The following is a 27,088-nucleotide window of genomic DNA, read 5'->3' on the forward strand; positions in this document are numbered from 1 at the left end:
TTAAGCAGCAAAAAAAAAAGAAAAAGAAAAATAGTTCAGTATCAAAGGCGAGTAGATATTTTGCAAATGAAAATCAGAATATAATACAAAGCGTTAGCCTAAGGGGTTTTCCAATAGAAACACTATTCAAAAAATAGGTCGACTTTTCCTCATCTTTTTTCAAGTTATAATTACATTTAATTTCAAAATGAGGGATGATCTCACAACTTAGGGTATTCTCAAGAATATGTTCTTAAACAGACGATTAATAATACAAAATTGTAAAAACAAAAATTAAGCTAGCATAAAACTAACTGATAACACTAGATTTTTTCTTGAAAATGAGTGTAGTCAACTTCAGGCTTAAGTTGGCTCCAGTAGATCGTCCGTGTTTTTTTTTTTTTTTTTTTTCAACAGGGCCTGTGCTAACCAAATTGTTTGAAAGGAGTAAAGATTTTACTGGTGTGCTTGTAATTTACTAACTATTAGCACAATGCCCGTTTGAATGAAACCTTGCAACCAAGAGCAAATTAATTTTCTTATTCTTTGCCGTTAGAATAATATATAGTGTTAATAATTCTGCTAGAAAAGGTGCTTGAAGCCACATCTAAAATATTTTTGCCTTCTAACGTAATCAGTTATTCTTATCGATCCTATAATGTAGAATATATGATTCTAATAGGATCAAGGAGTATTCACAGAGGCATTTTTGTTATTTTAGAACGGTTTCCAGAGTTCTATTTCTTTTTCCAAATAGACTCATAACACTGGCTCAAAAAAAGGAGTTATGTTAGACTGCATAATCTACGCCAATATCCAGCATGATTCTTAAGATATAACACAGTTCATCAACATAGAGGAGTTTTCATTTATCGAAGTTAGTCCTGTTGAGGATCAGGATTTGCATTGGAAAAATATTCGCTCAATCTCCAATGAATCGCGGCTAATCAACTCATCATCTTTTTCCATCAACAGGGTCTAATTTTTACCAATACATCTTGTACTTTTTTTATTATTAGTTACCAAACAGTTCGGGGCAACAAACCGTAGACTAGGAGCGATAAGGGCTGATAGTAACCAAAACTTAAAAAAAAGCTTTGACTTAATGGCTAGCTTTAAGGCTAGCCAAAATTTAAAGGCTAGCTTTGACATTTATATATGTTGCTATAAATGTCCGAAATATGATTCACGTCGGCATTTGCCGGTGAATTAAAAATTTTACTTTCTCGGCTGGGATTCAATTAGCTATGCGAGTTAGCAAATTCAGTCTTATGCAAGCTGTGATGGTAAATGTTAAAGTTACGGAAAGTTAGATTATGTTAGTTTTGGTTAGGCTAAATTTGGTTATAAATATCCGAAACACGAAGCTAACCTAAACCATCCAAACCTAATCTATCCTGACATTTCACCATCAAACTGAAAAAGCTGACTGGCAACACTGGATAAATCCAAGGAGAAAAAAAAATTGGACATTAACTGGGGATTGTCGGCATTGAGAATTTTGGACAGTCACGGTAAAATATATATAAAAAATCTGCTTTTGTAGCAATTCCAGGCGTAAGCTCATGAAGTTTCAAGTTACACATCAAAAGCTCCAATTTTGCCCTAATTTATTTAAAAGGGAAGAAATTAAAGGGGCGAGTGATCTTAATGAAAATTACACCATCAAATCCAGATTATCAAAAAAAAAAGGCCCAGGTAAAGGCTTCTGACTCCAATGTAAAAAAGATTTTGAGCCTTTTTTCACTGCTGCGGGTTTACTTGTTTTTGTTTTGTTTTTCCAGAAATCGCTAGTTAAACTATCGAGCCAATGGTCTTAGAAAACTAGGAGATGGCTTACTGGAAATTGAAAGTTATCTTGCCCATTTCAAGTAGCCAAAATGATTGTGCCACACTAGTGACATTTTTGCCATTTTGTTTCACTGAGCTACAATTTTTACCCAAAGGGGGGCAATGCTGCATCAATTAAAAGTTCTGAGAAAAATGATTTTGCATCAGCTATTATGGAGGATTGTCAAAAGTCATTACGTAGGTGGAGGGGGGGGGGTCCTGATGCCTCAAAAAGATCAAACCCAAATTCTCAAAATCTTCAGGAGCATTCAGGTAAATATAAAAAGTTCTGGAGGGGTAGGATACATAAATCAATCTGTAATCCTCCTTCAGCCTTAATACAGGTACTGTTGGGCAACAGCTCACTTCTTATTGCAATTTTCTTTCTTTTGAAAATAAATGATAACATTCAAATAAATACCTGCTCACAATCTACACACAAGGCCAAGGCCATCTTGAGTGTCGTCAGGAAATTTCTCAAGAGAGGAGATCATATTTGTTTAATTTAAGAAACACATTAGGAATTTTAGTTCCTTCCGTAAGTAACCACAAAATATTGGACCCCAGAAAAGTGACATTTGTTAGTGACAACAAAAACGAGAATTGTGTCCCATAGAGAACCAAACTACTATTAATTGAAAACTTTCGGGTCATCCAATGAAGCAAACTACAGAGGAGCTGTATAGCGAGCCTCCCACATTCAGATGTAATAATGCTGTGTGTTGATATATTCCTTTATGAGGATATTTTCGTACTATGCTTGAAATAAGGGAGCTGTGGGTTTATAGCTTCCCTCATATTGAAGAAAAAGATTTCATTGTGAAATGAGAGATTTCATTTATATGCTTAGCAGCACAAAAAATGGAGAGGCGAGAGGTATCTTCAGGGCTGGCCAAAAATTACTAAGGGAAGGGGGCTAGTACTGTTTGGAGCTTCGTTCTACTGAATCTAATTTGGAACATTTCCAAAGATTTTCACCCTAACTAAGAAAAACAAAACGGGCAGAGCAGAAGAATTCCCCTGAGGTAGACAGACCCCAAAGAAATGCAAATCAAGCGAATGCTCGTTAAAGGTGAACCCAAGCCAATGGAACTACATTGTAGTTGTCAAGTTATTACAAACAGCATTACAGGTAGTTTCAGGGGACTTCAAAGAGTGCCGCAGCTAGTCTTAGTCACCTAAGTTAGTCTTAGGTGAAATATTTAGTTTAACTAAAAGAACTAAAACACCATAATCAGAAGCAAAACTTTCACAGATTTTCAGTAACAAGCTAAAAGTAATAGGACATGTGGCTAATATAACCAGACCATCAGCATAATTTAAATTATGTAGACAGACTAAGTCAATTCTGACATCCAAGGCCACAAGCAGTAATACCGTGTCCAGCCAAAAAAGGTAGATTTAATTCAAAATTCTATTAGATCAGAAATTGTTGTTTAGTAAACCAAATAGAAAAGATTCTTAAATAAGGTTGTGGAATTTCACGATCTTTTTGTATATTAAACAATTCCAAATTATTGACGCAATTAAATGCTTTACGCATATCTACAAGACAACCGTAAACAAACGATGAAAATAGCCAAAAGTGTTCAATAATAGCTAGTAGAATGAAAATTACAGTTTCCACTGAATTACCTTTCCTATGGGCGAAGTCAATTATATTTGCAAAAAACTTTATAACTTGCAGTCCCTCCCCCAGCGACTGTGGGGGATTGAGTCGTCCCCAAAGATATAGTTATTAAGTTTTCCGACTATGCTGAACAAAATCGCTATCTCAAAATTTCGATCCAGTGACTTTGGGAAAAAACTGTGCGTGGGAGGGGGACTAGGTGCCCTCCATTTTTCTGGCGACTTAAAAAGGGCACTAAAACCTTTAATATCGAATGAGGCCTCTTGTGACATTCTAGGACCACTGTGTCGATACGATTACCCCTGAGGAAAAAATGCAAAATTCTATATTTTGGTAGATAGGAGCTTGGAACCTCTACAGTAAGGTCCTGGGATACGCTGAATCTGGTGGTGTAGTTTTCGTTAAGATTCTATTACTTTTATGAAGTTTTTTCCCCTACTTTCTAAAATAAGGGAAATTTTCTCAGGGTCCAAGCTTTTGATGGGTAAGTCTAAACTTGATAAAACATATATACTTAAAATTAGCATTAAAATGCGATTCTTTTGATCTAGTTATTGGTGTCAAAATTCTTTTTTTTTTTTTTTTAGTTTCGATTACTATTGAGCCGGGTCACTCCCTACAACAGTTCGTTCCCACGAACTGTTTGACAGTTCGTGGTAACGAACTGTCTTGCCCATCAAAGGTTACCAGCCGGAGAAAATTTGTCTGGTTTTTAAAAAAGGGAGTTAACACCGCTTAAATTAATAAAATGTTAATGAAAAACACATAAAAAGGATGCAGCGTATCAGAAAACCCTCCTCTAGAGATTTCAAGATCCTATCTGCAAAAATGTGGAATGTTTTACTTTTCGCCAGAAAAAAGAGTATGGATACGATTTTTTTTCCAGGGGTTATCATATCAACGCAGTGGGTCCAAAACATTGGGAGAAGGCCCATTTTAAACAAAGTTAGAATTCTAGTGCCCTTTTCATGTGATCGAAAAATTATAGGGCAGCTAGGTCGCCTCCTATGCCGCTTTTTCCCAGAAACCTCCGATAAACTATTGTGTTCAGCATAGTTGAAAAGTCTAATAAACATGTCTTTGCAGATAACAGGATCCCCCAGAGCCCCTTGGGAATGATCTTTAGGTTATAAAATTTGCACATTGTCTGCGTATAGTATCTGTTATTGGGAAGTATGCTTATATTTTTCAGATTGGGAGGGAAGAATTATTTTTTGTTGAGGGGAGTTTAGAAGAGGAGAAATTTCTATGGAGAGGAAATTATCGGGGGTATGAACATTTCAGGAAAAAATATTTACTGGGGGAATTTACCAGAACTCTTCTGTGAAAGTTCTGTATATGTCTTGTGTTTTCTTTAGTGACTCAATTTTACGATTGGATGTGCTAAAGAAAATTGTCCGCGGTAGATTTTTTCACGAGGATTAAATTGTCCAGAGGATATTTCCGTAGTGAGGGGGATTTTTCCATAAAGGTGGAGCCAGATTTCCTGGCATTATTTTAAAAACGATCAGATATTAAGTAGGAAAAACGAGTGTTTTCAACTGAAAGTAAGCAGAATATTAAAACTTAAAACAAACAGAAATTATCCACAGCACTTCTCTCTTTACGCTGAAGTTAAAATTGTGTCCAATAGGTAAACTTTTAACAAATGCCAGAAAACTTTAGTGTGAAGAGTGCGGTGTTGCAGAAGGGGTAACCCCCTTTGTATACGTGATTATTTCTGTTCGTTTCAAGTTTTAATATTGCTTCTTACTTTCAATTCAAAAAACTTTCTTTTTTTATTTAATTTATCTTAAGGTTCAATGGGAGCTGGGATGTTTTGGCATGAGAATGGACCATTGGAGGCGTGTCTTTCTCTCCATAACAAGCAAAAATATTTTTAAGGTATAAGCATATATCACTGTCCTAGGTAAATTCTCTGCTGTTTTACTATTCCTAACATTTTCATATAATGGCTTTAAATCTCTACAATGGGGTTCTATGATTGTTTTTTTATTGAGGTGGGATGAAGATTCCTCGAAGGTTATATTTTAATACAAAACATCCTACCTTTTATTTAGTGTTCAAATAAAAACAGAATTAGTTTTAAGAGATAGACGAGGGGAGGGTGGAGGTAGAAATTGATATATCCCAGGGCCGAAACCAGGATCTTTTTTGGGGAAGGATACAAAATTAAAAAAACACATCATGAATGTTAAATTAATATTTAATCCTTTTTAATATCTAGGAATGTTTCTGGTTTATGCTTTTAATATAAAAGTAAAGAGTGACATTAAACCCCAAAATGAGCAGAATTTATTCCTTATAAGAAGGGACTTCCCATTCCTCATCCTATGGTCCACCTCATTGTCACAGAAACTTTGTAGGGTGCTCATTTGACCATATATTGATATTTTTAGTCCTTTTTTATAAGCCACAAGTGGTTTGAGACCAAACAGCCGCGAAGTGGTATATTCCGTGGCGAGTTATTTTCCGCTTTTTTTTACAATAGAAAAAAAATATGAAAGAATAGCAAGATAAGTCTGCAAACCAAGATTAAGAAATTGGAAGGCAAAGTGATGAGAGTTGTCAAATATGGCTCTGAAGCATGGGTGCTCCAAAAAGCGAATGAAGATTTACTACATGTTTTCCAGAGAAATTTCCTTTGGATTGTCCCGAGTACCCGGCTGACTGATCATATTTCAAACAGTAGCTTGTAAGAAAAGTGTGGTTCAATCCCGCTTTCTAGGCCTATAATGGAAGAAAGGTTAAGATGGTTAGAGCGCGTTCTACTGCGGATGAACGATGATGGATTGCCGAAGATTGTCCTTTTCAGCCAACCGTCTAGGGCTAAGCGCAAAGCAGGTCGTCCTTATCTGGGGTGGAAAGATGTAATAAAGAAAGATTTAACGGAATTGGGAGCTTCTTAGGAGGGTGTAAAGAGGGAACTTTGAATAGGTTGGGATGAAGGACGAGCCGGCGTAGCTGCGTTGGTCTCAGGGCGGCTTCATGCTGCGGTGGCTTTTAAGTAGCAGTAGTAGTAGCTATTTTCCGTGGCACATTTTTCAGAAGGGGGAGTTTCCACGGGGTTATTTCCAGTAGGGTGTACTTCTTGTGGAGGCAGGATTATTTTCCACAGGGGGTATTTTTCCGGTGGAGGGTTATTTACCGAGGCATATTTTCCACGGGAGGTATTTTCCGGTGAAATCTGTTTTTGGGAGGGTTATTTTCCGGAGATGTAAGCCCCTGTCCCCATCGGGGCATCTTCATAATTAGTGGAATATTTGCTATTTTTCTCAACTATAGACGTGGATCAATAATTAAGAGACTTGTTTGAGCAAGGGAGTAACAACCTTAGCAATGATTTTTGAATAGTTTGCATCTACATTAAAAATATAATTTTCACTTTAAATTTTATTTAAAGGAAATAGCTAGTTTTACTTTTGTTGTATTTATGACTACTTCCAGCATAGGACTGTCGATAGGACAGCATAGGATGAGTAAAGAGTGGGTGCCAAAAAGGGGGGTAGTTTATTTCTCCTTCTTTCCCATGGCTATACTGAATAATTTTGTTCATTTTAATTTCACTTTCTATGTACATTTGAAAAGAAACTTGCGGTTCTTTACTTATTCGATATGTAGTCTCACAAAGTATGTGTGTATTTTAACATATATTCCTCGTTGTTCACCTAATCGCGAAAAGTAAGCTTACCACAACCTTTTCTTTTACCCATATCGAAGAAAATGCATTCACTTAGTTCTATAGATCAGAATGCATAAGAAAATGTCGTCTCGTTTCCTCAGTTCTAGATGTAAAGATTAAACAAAAAGTTCAACCAAAATTACAAACAGAGATATACCGAGAGTGTTCAAAAATATAAACATACCAAGGACCTCAATTGCCAAGTAGTCTACCAGGGTCAGCGAGGAAAAAATAATTAAAGTTCAAGATTTTCATTAAGAGAAATTTTCTATATGTATTTCTCATTTTAGATCTCTTTTATTCCATTCACAAAGACACACGAGAGAGCTTAAGGATGTAAAAAAATAAAACACTCCTTGAACTATTCAGTATTTATGAGTTTTTAAGGAAAGTATCATATTTTCTTAGTTTTGTCGCATTGAAGAGTAAAAGAAAGTTAACAAAATACTGGTTAAATTTTGAAACACTTTTCATCATTGAAAAATTTCAAATATTAACAATCCGATAATAGGTGGTGAGAGTTTGTAAACACTTAAAAAAGAGTTCCTTACTCGAACTGAAATATTCTTCGGGAGGCGCTCTTTAAAACTTGGAACAAAATGTCTAATTTCAGCTTTAAGAGCGGGGTTCTGAAGAGGAGGCAGCCACCCTTCTTTACTTAACAATTTCGTTTTGTTTTAAGTTTTAAAGTAACTCCTTAATTTAAATAATAATAATTTATTTTTTTATCCACTTACAAAAGGGAAAAAGTGGAGTACAAGGAGAAAAACAAAGAACTACAAATAACATAAAGAACACAAAAAAACACAAAACACAAATACAAGAAAAAAAATAACAATTTAGAAAAAGAGGCGAACAAGATGATTGTTAGGACCAAGACAGATTGGCACTTCATCAATCAAATTTGAGCTTAGTTTTTCCACTGAAAGACCAATATCCGTTGCCTGATATTTACTGATTAACCTTCGGTTCCGAAATGATCGTGGTAAATAACGTAGGATCTTTAAATACCGATAGTAATCCGTCTTGACCCTCTTTCCGTCACCTTTATTCGAAAGCATAAAAAAAACAGTACAAAATAACACAGAAAGGTCGCAGAAACTCGAATACAGATTTGTAAGTGCTTGTCGCCGGAAACGTCCACGATTTCCAACAATTTTAGAATACCCCAGTTTAAGCTTAAATGGATTATCCCGATTCATCTGAAAACGAAAAAAATTAAAGAATTGCAGAAATCCCAAGCAATCGAACAGAAGTAACTTGTGGTACGGAAAAAGAAATGCAATCGAAAGGATGAGACGAACTAACCCCATTAAATATAAAAAATTCACATTTATCTACATTTAGCAATCATCCAATTCTTGCAAATGCATCAGCAACGGATCGGAGAGAACGCGCTAAACCGGTCTCAGTACGACTAATAAGAAGCAAGTCGTCAGCATAAGCTAAGTATGATACGTCTGTGAATCCTGTAAAACAAGAACTAAGTATACCTGACAAAACATTTTCAATATAAGCATTAAAGATATGAGGAGAGAGAACTCCTCCCTGTCTCACTCCACACTTGACTAGCATATGTCCGAAAAAATCACCATTTCCTGATTTTAATCTTAAATAAGAATTTGAAAACCAAAACTTCAAAACCAGAATCAGAGAAGCATTCACACCAAGCTGACTAAGAGCATACCAAGCCTGAGCATGGCAAACACTATCGAATGATCTAGATATATTAAGGGTGCAAAAATAAAGACTATTTATTCCAAGTGGATTCCTTAATAAGCTGCGCTAAAACACGATGAGAATGTTGACAGCTCAGACCTGACTGGAAGCCGAACTGGTTAGCCTCATAATTTGCAAATTCATCGATAAGTGGGATTAAAACCTACTCAAATAATTTACTTCGAGTACAGGCGACGGTAATTAGCCTGTACAAATTACACGAATTTAGATCTTTTCCTGTCTTTAATATAGTAGTGACACTTCCACATAAAAATGAATCAGAAACAATAGACCTTGAAAGGCAAACCTGAAATAATAACTGAAGATGCGAAAGAAGTTCAGCTGACCTCAGATCAAGATTAGCGGCACAAATACCATCAAGGTCGCAAGACTTTGACTTTAACCGTCGAAGAGATTTCACAATATTAGCTTTATCAACAGGCATAACATGTATTTGGCTCACACTATTAGGTAGATTCTTCGCCACTAAAGCAGTAAAACGGCTATGAACATCATAATTAATAGCGGAAAAGATGCGCGTATAATGTTTAATCCACGACAATCTTGGAATAATATCATAAGAAGAAGATTCTTAGAGTTTCGGCACATTCAGAACATTTTGCCACTCCTTGCCATTTGTTGGAAATTCAGCGCCCGAAAACCAAACTGAATGAAGATGACGCTTATAAACTGATTTTTTTCTTTGCTTGATGCTATAAACTGTACCACTTGAAGGTCTACCACAAGCAATCCACATTTTCAACCAAAACTTGGCTTGGTTCTTCACTTTCTTAAGTTCCGGATCACACTTCCAAAAGGTCTTACGGGTGTTAAGTCGCACGTGAGTCAACGGAACAGCTATTGCTTCAGCTTGTTTAATTGAAGAAGCGGTACTTCTGTAGTAAGAGTTTAACTTACCACGATCATCACTGAAAAAATAACCAGCGCCAAGAAGATGATAAGGCACCGAAATAGTGGATAGCAGAATAGCGAGAGTCAAAAAAATTAGAGTGATCGATTTGTATTATCCCAATCACGTTCGCAAATCCATTTTTTAGGCATAGGAGGAGCACTGAAGCTGATTGTAGAGCTAATAGATGGATCTAAATTAACAGGGAGATGGTCATAGTCTCTTTCCTCATCATCGACATAAACATCAGAGGTATGAAGAAGGGGCGAACACACACGATGGTCCAAATCAGAAACCGCTCCACTTTTATGGATATATGAGAAGATGCAATCTTTATTTATAGTCCTATGCGCGGCTGGTAGAGCATTTAGCAGGGTCTCAGATCGACTGGATGATATGTGAATGTTGCAATTTAGATCACCGACAAGAAGCCATGAATACGCAAGAGATTCAATTCCTTTAACTAGACCTTGTAGCTTATCACAAGACTTGGCAAAACTCGAGAGCGACTGTACCGACTTTTTATCATGCGGTGATAAATCTGCAACAATAGCATTGCAACAATGCACACCGGTGATAAATCTGCAAGATTCCGTCTGATATAACACACGAGGCCACCAGAAGGCCTACCCCGAGTCCGTCTAGCATTAGTACCAAGCACAAAGTGATTACGATTTCTTCGTAAAAAGTTCACGCTGCAGGCAGGAAGCAAGTGTTTTTGCAGGAAAAGGACATCAAAACGGCTTAAATTTTCCTCCAGACTTGGCACTTTGTCTTTAGTATCGTTAATGTTAAACGAGCACACCGAAATTTTGCGATATTTCATTTATGAAGGCGCTCTGTAACGGTCTTAACAAGAGCCTGGAAAAGAGGACAGCGAAAACTAAATGCCACATGATCATCGCCGTAATTTGCGCATTTTATCGGATCCGTACATGCAGTGTCTTTGCAATATTCATGAGGACCAGAGCTCGCTTTACAGCAGGTACTAGGACAGTTAGCAATTAGATGTTCAAGAGACTGGCATTTGTTACTGCGTCTCAGGATTTTTTTTTAAATTCATAGACACGGATCAGTTCATATTCAATTTTCAACCCCAGTCTAAGAGCCGAAATAAGAGACCCTTGATCACTAAAGGCAATCTTGAAACACCGGGAATTTCCAATCCGGGTGGCTTCAGCAACTCCAGAAAAGTTCTGAACAGAGATAAATCAAACGAGTCGCCAATCCCTTTTGCGATTCCGTAGAGCTTCCTTTCCAGAATCTTCACATCCGATCCACGCAAGACTGATTGGGCTGAAACACAAAAGCCACTTGCCGCTACGCTGTCAATATTCACAATTATTCTGTCTCCAGAGGCACAAATATTCTCAGCACATTCATGTCTGGCAATTTTATCAATCACAGCTTTTCGTTTCGACGGATTGTCAAGATCACACGGTGTCTTCGTGATAACGATTGTTGCTAGATTCGTTACAACTAGAATGGAAGTATCACCGTTCCCTGGTAATCCTGGGAAGTGTAGATCATAAGCAGTCACTTATCTTTAATTTGCAGCAGGGTATGAGGAAGAGTATTAATTTTTGCCGAGAGCCTAGAATAGGCTATTGGAGGCAAACACGGAACCTCTGTGGAGGAACGCATCACGGAAACAGGAATGATAGGAAAAGGCTCAGTATTCATTTTCTGAAACTGTTAAAGCATGTCCTTCAGGTGATTCATTAGAGCATTTGGTTAATTGCGTTTAGGACTAGCATCCGTAGTCGACAGCTTTTCCCACAGCAGCTTCTTCCCCTTCGTAATATCAGCCAGCTCAAAAAAGTCTGCAGCTGATTTCAAAATAATTACATCTTCTACTCTTCTCTCCAAATTATACTGAAGAAAGTTCAAAGCGGGGGAAAAACTAAACAGCCCGAAGATTCAAGATTGAAGTCCATTTTCCTTGCACATTCGTCAATCCAAACCACCAATGAAGGAACCTAGGAACAAGAGAAGTATAAGGACCCCCTCAACTATTCCCCGCAATTTACGGGTAACTCAATACCGCCGGGTACAATACGTCGCTTGCGGGAGGTTCCTTCCCTTCTTCTGCTTATTCCCAGTACACTTCTCAATGAAATGAAATAAAAAATTATCTATGGTCAGTGAAATAATTCGAGTTTAAACCACTGAATTAATGCAAGTTTAAAATTGAGAAAAAAATATTTTCACTCTGAATCTAGGTCAAGTTGTACCATAGCAAATATTACGAAATAACAAGTAAATTAGCTACAGTCACTGAATTAATTACGGTCACTGAAAAGTTCCCAGCACTTAATTAATACAAGTCTAAAGTAAATTTTAAAATCCAATAAATCCAAAGAGGTGTTCACACTTTGGAGACTAAATGAAGACTGACAATTTCAGTTGAGGAAACCTTTTTAATTTAATTTCTCGTAGTTTTTCAAATAATGCCGGGTAACCCGCATCCCCCTCCATGGAAATAATCCTCCTTGGAAAGTTCTATCGTTTAAAATGTCCCCTTCCCGGAAAATTACCATCGGAAAATTCCAGCCTCACTGTAAATTCCCCCCAGAAAATTTCTTCCCCATGATTCCACCATTAAAATTGCCCTTGGTATACTGTTACCCGAAAAAAACACTTTTTTTTATTAAATTTAGGGTCATTTTTATATTCGTACTGAAAATCTCCCTATCTTGAAAATTGTTTACGCCCCCCCCCCCCTATCTCCTTCGAATGAAAAGTTTATCTCGCGGAAAATTTTCCCATGGAACATTTTTCCTAGTGATAATTTCTCCATGGAGACTTTGTCCCACTGAAAATCCCCAGAGTATTCCGATCCTACTAAAAAAATTTCAAAGACAATTTACCCAGAGTACATCCACATTTAAAATTAAGTCACCAAACAGAAAGTAAGACAAACAAAATGAATTTCGTACAGAAATTCTGACAAATTATCCCCATGCAAAGTTTCCCCTTAAAAGTTCGTCCCCAGCAACTTTCTTTCCAACGAAAAATTCTCCCCGAAGGTATCCCTCACAGCAACCCCTCCCCACTGAAGAAAATTCACCATCTCGAAAAAAGTCTCTATACTTCCCAAAACAATATTTTATGTTAACAATTGGCCAACTTCCTAACTTGCAGCCCTTTCCCAAGGAGGTCTGGGGATTATGTCACTCCCAAAAACCTAGTTATTGGGCCGTTCAACTATGCTAATCAGACTGGCTTTTTCAAAATTTTGATCAGCCAACTTCGGGGAAAAGAGGGCGTCAGAGGGGGCTAGTTGCCTTCCAATCTTTTTGGTCACTTTGGCAGTAGAACTTTTAATTTAAGTTTAAATTAGCCGTATCTCAATCTTCTAGGACCATTGGTACGACTTGATCAAACAGTTCGTGGTAACGAACTGTAGTAAGGAGCGATCCGGCTCAATAGTAAGCAAAACTCTAAAAAATTGAATTTTGACATCAATAGCTACATCAAAAGAAAATATATTAATTTTAAATATATAGGTTTCATCAAGTTTAGTCTTACTCATCAAAAGTTACGAGCCTGAGAAAATTTGCCTTATTTAGGAAAATAGGGGAAAACACTCCCTAGAAGTTGTAGGAACTTAACGAAAATGACACCACCAGATTCAGCGTATCAGAGAACCCTACTGTAGAAGTTTCCAGCTCCTATCTACGAAAATGTGGAATTTTGTATTTTTTGCCCGAAGACAAATCACGGGTGCGTGTTTATTTGTTTGTTTGTTTTAGTTTTTTTTTTCCAGGGGTCATCGTATTGACCAAGTGGTCCTAGAATGTCGCAAGAGGGCTCATTCCAACGGAAATGAAAAGTTCTAGTGCCCTTTCTAAAGGACCAAAAAAATTGGAGGGCATCTAGGCCCCCTCCCACGCTCATATTTTTCCCAAAGTCAACGAATCAAAATTTTGAGATAGCCATTTTGTTCAGCATAGTCGAAAACCATAATAACTATGTCTTTGGGGATGACTTACACCCCCACAGTCCCTGGGGGAGGGACTCCAAGTTACAAACTTCGACCAGTGTTTACATATAATAATGGTTATTGGAAAGTATACAGACGTTTTCAGGGGGATTTTTTGGTTTTGGGGTAGGGTTGAGGGGAGGGGGCTAGGTGGGAGGATCTTTCCTTGGAGAAATATGTCATGGGGGAAGAAAAATTCAATGAAAAGGGCGCAGGACGAATCTGGTCACGTTAGAAAAAAAATGTCAAATTCAGAGCTTAATATACAATGCTGGGTGTTCGGAGCCTCTATTATGGAGTATAATTTGAAAATAACACAACTATACGAGCGATAAAACATATATACCACAACCATAACTCAAATAACGAAAGAACTGCTAAGAGATAACACAACTATAAAGCGAAAACGAGTGAAAACTAACGGGAAAATAAACGAACTAAGAGGTGAAAGGGGCCCAGAAAAAAAAATATAATCCTTTTCCAATTTTGAGCCTAACTTCCGCAAAGGAGTAATAATGTCAGAAGCCCCAAAATACCGAATTATTTTCTTTTCAAACAGTTCGTGGTAGCGAACTGTAGTAAGGAGCGACCCGGCTCAATAGAAACCAAAACTCTAAAAAATGGAATTTTTATACCAATAGCTACATCAAAAGAATCGGATTTTAATGCTGATTTTAAATATATATGTTTACACGGATTTTAAATACATCAAGTTTAATCTTACGCATCAAAAGTTACGAGCCTGAGAAAATTTGCGTTATTTTAGAAAATAGGGGGAAACTCCCCCTAAAAGTCATAGAATCTTAACGAAAATTACACCATCAGATTCAGCGTATCCGAAAACCCTACTGTAAAAGTTTCAAGCTCCTATCTACAAAAATGTAGAATTTTGTATTTTTTGCCAGAAGGCAGATCACGGATGCGTGTTTTTTTTTCCAGGGGTGATCGTATCGACCCAGTTGTCCTAGAATGTTGCGAGAGGGCTCATTCTAACGGAAATGAAAAGTTCTAGTGCCCTTTTTAAGTGACCAAAAAAATTGGAGGGCACCTAGGTCTCCTCCGACGCTGATTATGTTCCCAAAGTCAACGGATCAAAATTCTGAGATAGCCATTTTATTCAGCGTAGTCGAAAAACCTTATAACTATGTCTTTGGAGACGACTTACTCCTCCACAGTCCCCATGGGAGGGGCAACAAGTTACAAACTTTGACCAGTGCTTACATATAGTAATGGTTATTGGGAAGTGTACAGGCGTTTTCGGGAGGATATTTGGTTGGGGGGAGGGGTTGAGAAGAGGGGGATATACTGGGGGAACTTTTCTTCGAGGAATTTGTCATGGGGGAAGAAAATTTCCATGAAGGGAGCGCAGGATTTACTAGCATTATTTAAAAAAAAAACAATGAAAAAATAAATATGAAAAAATTTTTTCAGCTGGAAGTAAGGAGCAGCATTAAAACTTAAAACGAACAGAAATTATTACCCATATGAGGGGCTCACCTCCTCCTAATACCTGGCTCTCTTATTTTTTTAGTAATGTCAACTATTTATTCTACGGCTTTTGTGATTCAGGGGTCATTCTTAATGAATTGGGACAAAATTTAAGATTTGGTTTAAAGAGAGAGATACTGACGAGGCGGCGAACCCTCTCATATGTGTAATAAAAACATGAGAATAAAAAATTCTTTACGTAAGCTAATTTATAAGTTACGTATATCTTTTACTAATAAAAAGTTTCGTAAAAAATTAAAAGTTCTAGTTGCCTTTTTAATTAACCAAAAAATTGGAGGGCAACTAGGCTTCCTCCCCGCTCTTTTTTTCTCAAAATCATTCTATCAAAATTATGAGAAAACCATTTAGCCAAAAAAAAAATTATGCAAATTCCTCTGCGGAGAACCAAAATCAAAATATGTATTGATTCAAAAACGTTCAGAAACTAAATAAAAAAACAAGATTTTTCAACTGAAAGCAAGGAACGACATTAAAACTTAAAACGAACAGAAATTACTTCGCATATGAAAGGGCTGCTTCCTTATCAACGCCCCGCTCTTTACGCTAAAGTTTTTTTACTGTTTTAAAAAGAAGAGTTGAGAGAAAGAGTCAAACTTTAGCGTAAAGAGCGGGGCGTTGATAAGGAAGCAGCCCCTTTCATATTCGAAGTAATTTCTGTTCGTTTTAAGTTTTAATGTCGCTCCTTACTTTCAGTTGAAAAAACTTGTTTTTTTTATTTAATCACAAATAGGAGCAAAAACAACATACAAATATAAAAATATATAAAACCTTTCTTCTGGCAAAAATAATAAATTCCAAATTTTTTTAATGGGAACTCGAAACCTCTGCAATAGGGTCCTTTGATATGTTGAATCTGATGGTGTGATTTTCAGTAAGATTCCAAGAGTTCTGAGGGATTCGCCCCTTTTGAAAATAAGGCAAACTTTTTCAGAGCTTTCCGGGAGAAATTTTGTACTCGGGAGATTTTCCAAAATTCCCATAGGAAATTCTTTTTATTTGTCTTACTTTGACTTTGTCTATTACTTTATCGTGTGGAGATGGTAGATATGCTGGAGAAACTTTCCATCGAGGGATTTGTCATGGGTGAAGAAAATTTCCACGAAGGGAGCGCAGAATTTACTAGCATTATTAAAAAAAAAAAACAATGAAAAAATAAATATGAAAAAGTTTTTTTACAGCTGGAAGTAAGGAGCAGCATTAAAACTTAAAACAAACAGAAATTATTGCTCACATGGGGGGCTCACCTCGTCCTAATACTTCGCTCTTTACGCTAAAGTATTTTTAGTAACGTCAACTATCATTTCTACTGCCTGTGTGATTCAGGGGTCATTCTTAATGAATTGGGACAAAATTTAAGATTTAGTGTAAAGAGAGAGGTACTGACGAGGGGGCGAACCCTCTCATATGTGTAATAAGAACATGAGAATAAGAAGTTCTTTACGTAAGCTAATTTATAAGTTGCGTATATCTTTTACTAATAAAAAGATTCGTAAAAATTTTTAGTTGCCTTTTTAATTAAACAAAAAATTGGAGGGCAACTAGGCTTCCTCCCCCGCTCTTTTTTTCTCAAATCATTCGATCAAGATTATGAGAAAGCCATTTAGCCAAAAAAAAAAATATGCAAACTTCGTTTTAATTATTCCTCTGCGGAGAGCCAAAATCAAAACATGAATTGATTCAAAAACGTTCAGAAATTAAATAAGAGAAAAAAACAAATTTTTTCAACTGAAAGTAAGAAGCAACATTAAAACTTAAAACGAACAGAAATTACTTCGTATATGAAAGGGGCTGCTTCCTCATCAACACCCCGCTCTTTACGCTAAATTTTTTTACTGTTTTAAAAAGAAAAGTTGAGAGAAAGAGTCAAACCTTAGCGTAAAGATTGGGGCGTTGATGAGGAAACAGCCCCTTTCATATACGAAGTAATTTCTGTTCGTTTTAAGTTTTAATGTTGTTCCTTACTTTCAGTTGAAAAAACTTGTTTTTTTTTATTTAATCGTTAGATGGGATGGTTTTTACAGTATACAAATATCATAAGCAATATCTACACAATTCTAAGGAAGTGCAGAAAGTCATTTTTTGAAACTTAAACTTTAAAGAAGGTTCGCGAAAATCCTGCATTGGATTCAATCATTCAAAGCAGAGCGGAGCTTACGCGCATAGAAAGGCTACACAAGCCTAATTTGTCCACTTCTATTGACCACTTCAAATGTGCCCCACCAAGAGGTTTTTTTCCCTGTGGAACATAACTGTCATGATTATGGCGGTAGCTACGACCTTGTAGAGAACGAAGAGACGTCTAATAATAACGAAAAGCTTAAGATATGTTTTGAGAAAAATAATTATCTGGTGAAAAAGAATTTTCATTTGTATGCCTACCTGATTTAGGAATGGTAACTAGCATTTCGTGAACCTCAATAGTACAAATTTATAGCGAAAATAAATCCATATAAAATTCAAAAAGTGCATGAAAACCCCTCAAAAATGGTATTGTTTTGAAATAAAAACTGTACCGTTGTGATCGCCATGGTTAAAAACCCAATTTTGGAGAAAAACTGTCTCTCCACCTTGAACCGCAAGGCAAATCCTTTGTTGACATGGAGAGCAGTTCTTTGTCTCCTTTTTTGCTCTCTTCTTTTTTCCCCCAAGAGTTATCGTATCGAACCAGTCGTCTCAGAATATTCGAAGAGGGGACATTTGCTCATTTGAAAGAAAATACCATAAAAAGCGCCCTTTTTAAATCACGCAAGAGACCTTGCTACAACAAAGTGATGTTTTCTGCCATATTTGCCACAAAACTTTAAACCTAAGGGAAGGAAATTTCCGAGATAGCTAATTGGTTGTTCATGGTTTAAAACCCTAAGCATAATGTTTTCAAACCCCTCACCATCTTGAAAAATCACAGCCAAATGATGTTTCCTGTCATTTTGTACCACAAACTATTAATTATTTTCCAAATTTTATTAAAATTCCAGGAAATACAAATTGCAATAGTACCAATTGACGGTTCATAGTCTAATACCTTATATAGGAGGTAATGAGCCCCTATCATAAAAAACAGCTCTAAATTGCTACCTGAGTCCTGAATTATCCACTGAACTGTCTGAATCGTCCATATTTATTCATTATTAACTTTTAAGAACTCTCCGAGAGAGAAGTTTTCAAATAAAAGTAAGGAGCCCCATTAAAAACAAGACAAGCTGAATAATCATAAAGCAATTTAACTGAAAACGGCTGTAAATTCTAATAAAGAATTCGTGAAACCCGAAACGAATAAAAATGAAAATAAAGAATCATGCAAGAACCAAAGATAACAAATAATGATGTGATTAAATAAATAAATCCCAAAACTAGTAAAAATTAAGTAGAACACCGCTTTCAAACAAAAAAAAAAGTACAAAAATTACTAAAAACATGGTTTTGAATACAGCCCCGCACCTTACTTTAGCCTTAAAGTTCGAAAACCCATTGTACAATTTACGTTTTATTGAAAACTATATGCATTTTGAACGATGGGCTTTAATTTTTCTAAACATCAACAAAAGCTAAAAGCTTTGAAAAACTAATGAGAATAAACATAATGTTCTCGAATGATTTGATTTTATTATTATTGATTTTATGGGAAATTTTATTCAACTGTAATTTCTTCAATTTTATACAAAAAAAAATTATGATATATTTTGTTTTCAGTAACGTGCAAATGAAACAATAGGCCTTAGAACTTCCATGGCTAAAGGAGAGGGTCAGGCAGCAGTTAAAACCATTTCTATAGTTATTTTTCGACCGTTTTAAGTTCGACTTGAAATTCGTACGACTTGAGTCGTACGAATTTGATTTTTATTCATTTTGGGATTTATTTATTCTTCTAGCTTATACCAGCATTTGTTATCGTTATGCTTGCCACGATTGTTTATTTTAATTTCTGTTTGTTTTTGGTTTTCATTCATTCTTTGATAGAAATTTTTGGTTGACGGTAAGTTTAAGTTTATGACTTTAGCTCTGCTCGTTTAAATTTGAATACGACTCGTTACCTCTCTTTGAAAAAACTCCTCTTTCGGAAAGTTTTTTTTTTCAATTAATTTTTCTTCGTCATTTACGGTAAAGTTTCTGTTTAAGTTTCAGTTTAAGAATGTTTCTGTTTAGGAATAAAAATATCCGATTCTAATTGAAATTCAGTTACATAAAGTGATCTGTGCGCTAGATTTGATTTTATTTGCTAAATTTAGAGAAGTTTTGGAACGGCTCTTGGACGAAGATTTTAACTAAACAGTATTTTGTGGCAATATACTCAAAAGAATCCTCCTATGAGAATGTCCAATATTTTACATATGAATGAAAATAGAATAAGAGAATGAAAATAAATAATAGACATCATTCAGCTCTCTCTAAATCTTTTCTGTATGACTACCCACCGAAAAATAAAAGAGGTAATATAGCCATTTATTTCTGAGATTAGATTTTTTGAAAAAAAATAAGGTGTATTTTTTGGCTAGGTGTATATGCATTTATCTTTGATTTGCTAAATTCAAAGGAAGAACATACCTTCTTTGCTTAATCACACTCTTTTCTATCAACTATTTCTTGTGCTTTGCTTGGGCACCGACAGAAAACAGGAGTTGAACTTAACATTCAAATAACATTTGCTGGCACTTTCAAAAGTTTTTCAAATATCACCACCTTAATCAACACTAATAGATTTATATACATAAAAAGCAGATTGTTAGTGTTTATCTTCTATAATGTAGTTTCTAACTAAAGGACCACTTTCAACCTCCTGGATGAAACTAATATACAATTTCTTATCGGAAATTTCTTTTAGGTTAGATTTATGTAATATTAAGAAATTCAGCAGTGTTAAGTTGTGCAATATGATTACACAAGAGGCGGAGATGGTTCAGGTCACTGCAAAAGAACAGACTTCTATGTGTCCTTTTCATTTCACATCTGTTTCATTACATTCATCTAGAAAACTTGAGAATTACGTTTTAACGTAACCCTCATAAAAAAAAAATACTATTTACTGCTATTTTGGTTTTCAGTTTTTATTATCTTAATTTGTTCCTTAAAGCCTCTACTTTTAGCTTGTATTTACAAGAGTCCCCATTTCTGAGTTTTTTATGGCACTTGGTATTAACCAAGTGACATATAGCAGTCGCCAATTCTGTCGGTCTGTCGATCTGTCGGTCTGTCTGTCGGTCCCGGTTTTGCTACTTTAGGAACTTCCAGGTAAGCTAGGACGATGAAATTTGGCAAGCGTATCATGGACCGGACCAGATTAAATTAGAAATAGTCGTTTTCCCGATTTGACCATCTGGGGGGGGAGTGGGGGCCCGGTTAATTCGCAAAGAATAGAAAAAATGAAGTATTTTTAACTTATCAGCTGGTATTTGGATCTTGATGAAATTTGATGTTTAGAATGATATTGTGTCTTAGAGCTCTTATTTTAAATCCCTACCGGATCTGATGACATTGGGGGGAGTTGGAGGGGGAAAACCTAAAGTCCCGGTTTTGCTACTTTAGGCACTTCCAGGTAAGCTAGGACGATGAAATTTGGCAAGCGTATCAGGGACCGGACCAGATTAAATTAGAAATCGTTTTCCCGATTTGACCATCTGGGGGGGGGGAGTAGGGGCCGGTTAATTCGGAAAAATAGAAAAAATGAAGTATTTTTAACTTATGAGCGGGTGATTGGATCTTAATAAAATTTGATGTTGGAATGATATTGTGTCTCAGAGCTCTTATTTTAAATCCCGACTGGGTCTGATGACATTGGGGGAGTTGGAGGGGGGATACCTAAAATCTTGGAAAACACTTAGAGTAGAGGGATCGAGATGAAACTTGATGGGAAAAATAAGCGCAAGTCCCAGATACATGATTGACATAATCGGAACTTATTTGCTCTCTTTGGGGTAGTTGGGGGGGGGGGGGGAGTAAGTCTTAAAAATTAGAAAAATGAGGTATTTTCAACCACGAACGGGTGATCGGATCTCAATGAAATTTGATGTTTAGAAGGATATCGTGTCTTAGAGCTCTTATTTTAAATCCCGATCGGATCTGGTGATGGGGGCGGGGAGTTGGGAGGGGGAAGCCTAAAACTTGGAAAACACTTAGAGTGGAGGGATCGGGATGAAACATGGTGGGAAAAATAAACACAAGTCCTAGATAGATGATTGACATAAACGGAACGGATCCGCTCTCTTTTGGGTAGTTGGGGGGGGGGGTATTTCTGAAAAAAATGAGGTATTTTTAACTTACGAACGGGTGATCGGATCTCAATGAAATTTGATATTTAGAACGATATCTTGGCTCAGAGCTCTTATTTTAAACCCGACCGGATCTGGTGACATTGGGGGGGGGGGGGAGTTGGGAGGGAGAAACCTAAAAATTGGAAAACACTTAGAGTGGAGGGATCGGGATAAAACTTGGTGAAAAAAAAACACGAGTCCTAGATACATGATTGATATAACCAGAACGGATCCACTCTCTTTGGGGTAGTTGGGGGGGGGGGTTAATTCTGAAAAATTAGAAAAAATGAGGTATTTTTAACTTACGAACGGGTCATTGGATCTCCATGAAATTTGACTTTTAGAAAGGATATCGTGTCTTAAAGCTCTTGTTTTAAATCCTGACCGGATCTGGTGACATTGGGGGAAGTTTGGGGTGGGGAGACCTAAAATGATGGGAAACGCTTAGATTGGAGGGATTGGGATGAAACTTGATTGGAAAAATAAGCAAAAGTCTTGCATACGTAATTTACATAATTGGAACGGATCCGCTCAATTGCGGGGGGGGGGGGGAATTCTGAAAAATAAGAAAAATGACGTATTTTTAACTTACGAAGGAGTGATCGGATCTTCATGAAACTTCATATTTAGAAGGACCTCGTAACTCCGATATCTTATTTTAAATCTCAGCCGGATCAAACGTAATTGGGGGGGGGGGCAGTTGGGGAGACCGGAAATCTTAGAAAATACTTAAAGCGGTGAGATCAGGATGAAACTGGATGGGAAGAATAGAAACCTGTCTAAGATACGTGACTGACATAACTGGACCGGATCTGCTCTCTTTGGTGGAATTGGGAGGGGGAGGTAATTTTGAAAATTGAGGTATTTGTAACTTACGAAAGGGTGACCAGATCTTAATGAAATTTGATATTTAGAAGGATCTTGTGCTATAAAGTTCTAATTTCAAATTCCGACCAGATCCTGTGACATTCGGGGGAGTTGGAGGGGCGGATCCGCTCTCTTTGGGGGAGTGGGGGCGAGGGTTAATTCTGAAAGATTATAAAAATGAGGTATTTTTAACTTACGATTTAAGAAGGAAACATGTTTGAGAAGGAAGCATGATAAGAAAACAATTTACAATATGCATAACAATTGTAGCAAACAGATTTTGCATGGAACCCCCTATATTTTACCCCCTTCCCCAAAATGTGTAAATATACAGTCGAAATTATATATTTCCCCTCTATTCCCCCAATGCGTCTCTCTTGTTTCATACCTTGTACTTATTAATTGAATTAACTGTTTAAAAGTACAACCGGAAAACAAGTGATGGGTGACAGAATGCATTGGTTTTATATAATTTGGACTATATATTTGCTTTTTAGGGGAAGGGGGGTTGGCGGTAAAGTATAGGGGGGATCCATGTAAACGGTGTTTGCTACAGCTATTGTGCGTATTATGAAATGTTTTCTTAACATGTTTCCTTCTCTAGGCTTATACCCGTAAGCTGTAACTATTGCTGACGAAATTGGAATTCCCTAAGAAGCAAAGTCCTGCGGATGTAACTGTTCCAGTCATCTATGCAGTCAGCACAGTAAAGGGAAAATATTTTTACACTGTGACAGTCATCAATGATGATTTCACATTCATGAACTTAGCTATTGACTTTTAATTAGTTCCCAGTCCTTTGGGCACAGACAACGCGGGTTTTAATGCGCAATTTAAATACGTATTTAAAACGTTTTCCATGAATTTGATGAGCAGAAATGGAAGTCATTCAAGAATCTATGTCAAAAGATAAGGATAAAATTGTAACTGAAGTGTATGAAAAAATTCCTACCTATAAAGAACGGTGTCGATAATACAAAAGGGTAAGGTAATAATTTTTGATGTTATTCTAAAGTCTGGTTTATAATAATTGCCAATAAACAAAGTACGGCAAATTCGATAACTCTTGTACCGAGTCTAACTTTAGGTTCTGACCTTCTCACAAGTGCCAAATGAGCTCTTCCGACCTCGTACCATATGAGCTCTCGGCTCTTCCGACCTCGTCACAAGTGCCATATGAGCTCTTAGCTCTTGTTTTTTTAGCGGTTACCATATGATAACCTTAAGTTTTGAGACGGATAGCTTTGAGGATGTTTCTCTTATACTATTTTGTTTTTGCTGGTTTATTATCCTCTAGATTCTTTCTTATGTTTCAATTTTTTTTTCGTGAAGCACTTCATTCTGATTGTTCTAATTTGACGAAACAAAAGCACCCATACATTCTTGGTCTGATCACATCTCTCTCTTCCAGACACAGCGAGTCTCTCTTTTTCCACCAGAAACTCCAAACCAAGAAAAGAGGAAGAGAATATTTTCATGGAGGGAAGTAAACGTGTAAGAGAGAAGATCAGAGCGAGCTGCAGAGATAATTCTCTTACTAGACAGCGAACCTGAGATGGAAATCATGTCTGATGATGACGGCGAGTCTGATCCGAAATGGAAACCAGCCCTTAGTGACAACTTCACATACACCGTCCTACAGCCTTTTCAGTCGGTTGATGACCTTACGAAAGACTTACCTCTCACCAAGTTAAAATGGGTCGAAATTTTTCGGGTGCATAAGACGAATTTGATGGTGAAGAAGCCACTACATTCCCCGTTACTGGAGCTCCACCGTCTCCAATTCAATCGACAAGCTCGCCCCCCTATTTATTCTTCAACCGCTCTCACCGCATCAAGGAAAAATCAAGATACCACAAAAGAACACAAGTGCCTAAGATTGAGCCCCGTTATAGCACCTGGAAAGCTTCCCTTCCAAAAGCAAATAAAATTCACTTAAAAATTGAACCATTCAGAACTTTTATCACGGAAAGTGCGGTCAGTGAATTCGTTGACCAAGCCAATCTGCGTGTAACAAGGAAAATAAACGCTATGATTGCCCTAAATCTGACCCAGCATGAGATGTACCGGCTCTTTGGAGTAGAGATAATCATGAATATTGTAAAGCCACCAGCTATGAGGATATACTGGGAGCATACTGTCCGATGCAGTCCAATCACAAAGGCTATGAGCCATGACAGATTTTTGACGATTTGGAAGTTTTTTCATATTAATGACAATAGCTTAACATTGCCATTTGATCAAACTGGTCATGATAAACTGCACAAAATCAGAACAAAGTATGACAAGCTTAGGGAAAATGTAAAAGCATACCGCCTGAGCAGAGACAAAGTATAGACAAACAGAAGATTTCCTTCAAGGGCGACTAAGTTTCAAACAGTTTTTGAAAGAAAAGCATCACTCATGAGGTGTAAAAGTGCTTACAAGAGCTGGCGTGAGTGGCATTGTCTCTATGACCTAGAAATCTACACAGGAAAAGGCTCAGTTCCGACTAGTTCTTTCGTGCTGGGTGCTGACATTGTCCTTTGCCTGATGGACAATGTACCACGGGGAAGGAATTTCAAGCTGTACTTTGACAATTTTTATACATTTACTGATCTTATTCATGCCTTTGGTAGCAATCACGAGGCTGAATAATGTAGAACCATAAGGAGTAATCGTATGAAAGGTGCAATATTTGAAATTGATGCACCATTGAAAAATAAAGGGCGTGGAAGCTATGATTATAGGCTCGAGAGGCACACAGAAGTCTCCATTGTGAAGTAGTTCGACAGTAAACCATTGGGTGTGCATTTTGCTGTGCATTGGGCCTCACCATACTTTGCTGTAGTCACAGTCAACCAGTGTCAAAGGTGGAACGGAAGTGCCCGTAGCCATGTCGAGGTAGATCGCCCATGTGTTATCTGCGAGCACAAAAAGTCAATGGGATAACTAGACTTGTCTGATATACTTCTGGAGCTCTGACATACGGTCCAAGAAATGGTACATGGGGATAGTTTATTATGTCCTTGACTTAGCTGTGAGCAACGCTAGGCTTCTACATAGGCAAGAGTGCGAAAACCTGGGTGGACAGCATATGTCCTTCATGTACCTCAAAATGGATATTTGCAGACCCTTAAGTGTCAGGAGTTTGTAACGGTCCTTGTGGTAGTTGACACTCTGTCAGTACCCTACAAAGCAAAAAACTAAAACTACAGAAGCAGACATGTCGTCAGAATCGGTGCGATATGACTCTGCTAGCCATCTACCCGGTATTGTCGAAAAGGGAAGCTGTCGGTACGAAAAATGTGCTTAGGGTGCTAGCCAAATTCTCCGCTTTAAATGCAAAGTTCGGTTGCGTCTGAATGGAAACAGAAACTGTTTTATGAACTTCTATATTAAGTGAACTGAATCTTTTTCATCCTAAGGTGATAATATTATAACAACTTCCATTTCAGTTTGTGAATGAAATAAATAATTGAAGTAGAAATTTATTAAATCTAAGCTGATGTTGATTGTTATTACGTGGTTTCAGAATTTTTCAAGAACTCGCTCAATGTACAGGTATGAGAGGGCTAAGAAGAACTATTCTTGATTAAGATTTGTCGTTAGCCCTCTCTTGAGAAATTGTTACCTATGTCATTGATGCCAATGTCATTTTTCATCCATTTTACCTTTGTGGAGAAAAGAAGTTGCCTTTATTTATTGCAGGGCATGTAAACAAAATTTTAATGGTGATGAAGCCCAAAAAAGACAGCTTCTGTATATTTTACAAGGATAAGTATGACATATAATATCCCAGGTACCACAGTGGCGTTGCATAAGTAAAGAGCAAGAGGGCTCAATTTATTGTTTATAATATTTTTATTCTTTTTGAATTTTCTTATACACTTGCTTGGAAGTTCTTGTCATAGAAACTTCAGAAGGACCACAATTGATTAAAAATCAAAACTTTTAAGCCTTTTTAAAAAGTCATAAGAGATTGGAGGGCAGCCAGAACTCATCGACGTTCCTTTGTTCGACAGTAGGGCTCAATGAAAATTTTAAGTAGCCATTTTAGTCAGCAATGTAGAACGGTCCAATAGAACTGTCTCTGGAGATGTCAATCCCCCACAGACCTTCGGGCAGGGGTATTAACTTACAAAACTCACCCATTGTTCACATATAGTATTTGTCTGGAAAGAGGGGAGAAAGTTTTTGGTCTTTGGTATTGAAAAAGACCAAGAGTATTCAGGCGGATCTTTCAGAGAAAGTTGAGGGGAGTGTTGAACTAAACAAAAAAACACTATATGCTCGGAGCTTGTCAAAAGTGCGTATCTCAGGAATGGATTAGAGTTTTAAGTTGGAACTTTAGAGAAATGATGAGGGCAATTTTCAATTGGCCAAAAGGCAATATGTCCACGCTACGACTGCTAGTACTACTACTACTACTACTATTAGTGGTACTACTACTATAATCTCGTCTGTTATGATTCCTACTAAGGCGGAGGATAGTAAGGTAAATATTTCAGGAAAGACTGAGGGGAATCTTAAACTAAATTAAAATACAGTATGTGTATACAGGCTGTCAAAAATTGTGCATCAGCAATATCTTCAGAACAGGTTAGAGCATCAAGCTGATTCTCAAAGAGAATTATAAGGAGGAGTGTTATACTGACAAAAGGCAATATGAGCAATCCGATCCTGCTGCTAATACCATTACTACTATTGTTGCGACTAATACAACTACCACTACAACTACTACTACAACTAT

General features: G+C 36.9%; 2 protein-coding genes and 1 long non-coding RNA gene across 6 annotated transcripts in view; 1 reads left to right on the plus strand and 2 right to left on the minus strand.

Annotated features, from left to right (window-relative positions):
- LOC136031164 (glutamate-gated chloride channel-like) overlaps nucleotides 1-20,051 on the minus strand; it is a 200,839-nt gene extending 180,788 nt beyond the window's left edge. For 2 of the 3 annotated variants that reach the window (XM_065710505.1, XM_065710507.1), the window contains exon 1: nucleotides 19,787-20,048. The gene's annotated coding sequence lies outside the window, so the exon portion shown is untranslated. Of the gene's footprint in view, nucleotides 1-19,786 lie in introns of all 3 variants that reach the window. The other variant, XM_065710509.1, reaches the window with a different exon arrangement.
- LOC136031167 (uncharacterized) overlaps nucleotides 1-27,088 on the plus strand; it is a 140,820-nt gene that overhangs the window by 41,193 nt on the left and 72,539 nt on the right. The gene's annotated exons all lie outside the window — the stretch shown is intronic.
- The window catches only part of LOC136031163 (kinesin-like protein KIF28P), a 154,942-nt gene that overhangs the window by 246 nt on the left and 127,608 nt on the right, over nucleotides 1-27,088 (minus strand). Inside the window, exon 21 of one of the 2 annotated variants that reach the window (XM_065710501.1) lies at nucleotides 6-8,590. The exons of the other annotated variant lie outside the window; for it this stretch is intronic. Coding sequence (XP_065566573.1) covers nucleotides 8,567-8,590 — 24 coding nt within the window. The 3' untranslated portion in view covers nucleotides 6-8,566. Of the gene's footprint in view, nucleotides 1-5; nucleotides 8,591-27,088 lie in introns of those variants that run through there. 2 annotated transcript variants of the gene reach the window in all.

The sequence above is a fragment of the Artemia franciscana genome, chromosome 9, assembly GCF_032884065.1.
Source record: "Artemia franciscana chromosome 9, ASM3288406v1, whole genome shotgun sequence".
Taxonomy (NCBI): Eukaryota; Metazoa; Arthropoda; class Branchiopoda; order Anostraca; family Artemiidae; genus Artemia; species Artemia franciscana.